The sequence below is a fragment of the Eucalyptus grandis genome, chromosome 8 (genome assembly GCF_016545825.1).
Source record: "Eucalyptus grandis isolate ANBG69807.140 chromosome 8, ASM1654582v1, whole genome shotgun sequence".
Lineage (NCBI taxonomy): Eukaryota > Viridiplantae > Streptophyta > Magnoliopsida > Myrtales > Myrtaceae > Eucalyptus > Eucalyptus grandis.
The window spans coordinates 43,110,531-43,113,371 of NC_052619.1; the positions used below are offsets into that span (position 1 = coordinate 43,110,531).

Sequence of the window (2,841 nt, forward strand, 5' to 3'; positions counted from 1 at the left end):
TTGCGAATTGATAAGGGCTTGGGAGAGCTCAAGCTAAGTTTAAACACTTAATAATCTATTAACCTAGTTTTAAGTGGTGCACTCAAAATTTAGGTCGCGACACTTGTGTTCACAATCACGTTTGACAATTCCCTATTCATAGGTATGCAAAGTGTTGGATGATTTTGTTATTCTTTCATCTCAAAAGTTAGCTTAAAGAATGAGACTTTTTCTCATATTTATAAATCAACTACCAACTTCTACAATCAAAATTCAAATAATCTCATTCTCACATATCGGGCCTTGACTGGAAGCCGCAATAATCCATAACTCAACCTGGGTTCTAATAATGATACCAAGTGATTTCGAGCCTTACTCGTCCCAAAAGTTAACTTAAGGAGTGGAGTTTTTCCTCACATTTATAAACCAACTACTAGCTTTTTGCACAATCAATATGGAAGAACCCCAATTAAAGAGTGTAAAAATTAGATTTCTACAAGTTCAATTACTAGTGAAGAAATTTCATTGCCCAAGTACCATAAAAACTAAGCAAAGAGTTAGCGATGTGTATGGGACTTGCCTATTTTATGCGTTGACATGAATTTGATTCAAACCCTTAATATGATGCATGGATCCGTCTTATGGTGAATAATCAGCATTGGTTCGCTATTGATTGAAGCTACTGAACTTTCGACTTGAACCAAAATAATAAGGAATTTTTTTCAAATCCACAATTATTGGAAAATGAACCTACGTGAACACTTTTTGGATTGGCATAATATGTGACATTTTCACGCATAAAAAATCGGTTGATTTCAAGCATAAAGCGAAGTTAACATTTATCTAAAAGAAGGATTCGCACAATGCAAAATTGGAATAAACGTTGGATTAAAGAGTGATATGGCTAGTAGAAAGCACAAGAGTCCAGAATAGCACCTCACTTTCTTATTCAATGTGCTGTCTCATATACCCCGTCCGACTAATTCAATCAGTAGTTGGAAAGCCCAAGTGAGGCCCTATCAAATTCATGGTCGACCTAAGTAATTTACCGAAAAAAAAAAAAAAAACCAAATAGCGAGTGACGTGCTCGCTGACGACGACAATAATCTCGAAACCCCTATAAATTGAGACGCTCCCTTTACTCCAGTCCCACACCATCGGCTCTCTCTCACACATCCTCTTCTCTGACACTAGTGACACAATGTCTTCCGGGTACTTGCTAGTTTTGCTCCTGGGAGCGGTGCTTTTCGCCGCTGCCGTCCTCTCCGACGGCCACCACCCTTTAAAAAAAGAGCATAAACCACACCACAAGCACCACCACAAACTGACCAAAAAAAAAAAGCACCACCACAAGCACCACCCTGGTGGTCGCCATCTCATGGAGACCGTCGAAGCCGAGGACTCACACAAGCCATTCCCTAAACACAAGCCCCCACACCACGACCACCCTCTCGAGCACATTCTTGTCGAGGAGGTTGAAAAGGAAGACTCCCACAAAAAGCCATTCCCCGGCAAGAAACCGCCCCACCACCCCGGCCACTTGCTTGCCGAGGAAGTGGAAGCCGATGAAAAAAAGAAGCCATTCCCCGAGCACAAACCCCCAAAGAAAGGCGACAAGCCACCACCGAAGCACAAGCCGCCCCACAAGGGACACATTCTCGTAAAGGAGGTGGAAGAGGACTCGAAGAAGCCATTCCCTGAGCACAAGCCCCCCATGAAAGGTGAGGAGCCCAAGAAGGGAAAGGGAGATAAGCCACCACCAAAGCACAAGCCACCACACGAGGGACACATTCTCGTAGAGGAGGTGGAAGAGGACTCTAAGAAGCCATTCTGTGAGCACAAGCCGCCAAAGAAAGGCGAGGAGCCAAAGAAGGGAAAGGGAGAGAAGCCGCCCCCAAAGCACAAGCTTTGCTTGTGATAGAATATCCAAGGAAGATACCTTCATCTAATTTTTCTTCAAACCTACTAACTCGATCATTTGCATTTTTCAATATAAAACATTTACATCCAAACACATGAAAATACGAAACAATTGGCTTCTTTCCTTTGAATAACTCATAGGGAGTTTTCTCCATAAGAGGCCTTAAGAAGACTATTAATAATATAGCACACTGTAGAAACTGCTTCAGCCCAAAAACGAGAAGAGACATTACTTTCAATTAAAAGAGTTCTAGCCATTTCTTGCAGCGATCTATTCTTTTTTTCCACGACTCCATTTTGCTCTAGAGTATATGGTGAAGAGAACACATGCGGAAAGCCAGATTCATCACAGAATTTTGCAAAGTCTTGATTTTCAAATTCTCCTCCATGATCTGTCCGTATACTTGAAATAACATACACTTTCTCATTTGGACATTTTTAGCAAACTTTATAAAATAAGAAAATGTTTCAGACTTACTTGCTAGGAAATATACCCAAATGAATTGTGAATAATCATCCACAATTACTAGGCAGTATTTCTTACCTCCAATGCTCTGAGTTCTGGTTGGTCCAAAGAGATCCATATACAAGAACTGCAGTACACGATTAGTGAATACTTGATTTATTGGTTTGAATGAGTTTCTTACCTATTTTCCCAATACGCATAGTGTGCATAGATCAGACTTTTGATATGTCAGTTTGGGCAGTTCACGAACAAGCTTCTTTGCTGAGATCTTGGCTATTTGCTTCATGTTGATGTGCCCAAGTTTTCTGTGCCATAAGTTTGCTTCCTCTTGAATTGAGATTAGACATTGGGTTTCATCTAGTTTGATATCCAAGAGGTAGATATTCTCATGTCTTCACCCCGTGAAAGACTGAGAGAAGTCTTTACTGGTGCCTGAACATATTCCTTCTTGAAAGTTGATTTTGAAACCAGTGTCA

The 2,841-nt window shown here is 40.9% G+C and overlaps 1 protein-coding gene across 1 annotated transcript; it reads left to right on the plus strand.

Annotated features, from left to right (window-relative positions):
- Window positions 1-1,180: 1,180 nt before the first annotated feature.
- On the plus strand, window positions 1,181-1,897 carry LOC104417225 (early nodulin-75). Its single transcript, XM_010028534.3, has one exon. It carries the CDS (start codon window positions 1,181-1,183, stop codon window positions 1,895-1,897), a length of 717 nt encoding a protein of 238 aa, XP_010026836.3.
- The last annotated feature ends 944 nt before the right edge of the window (window positions 1,898-2,841 follow it).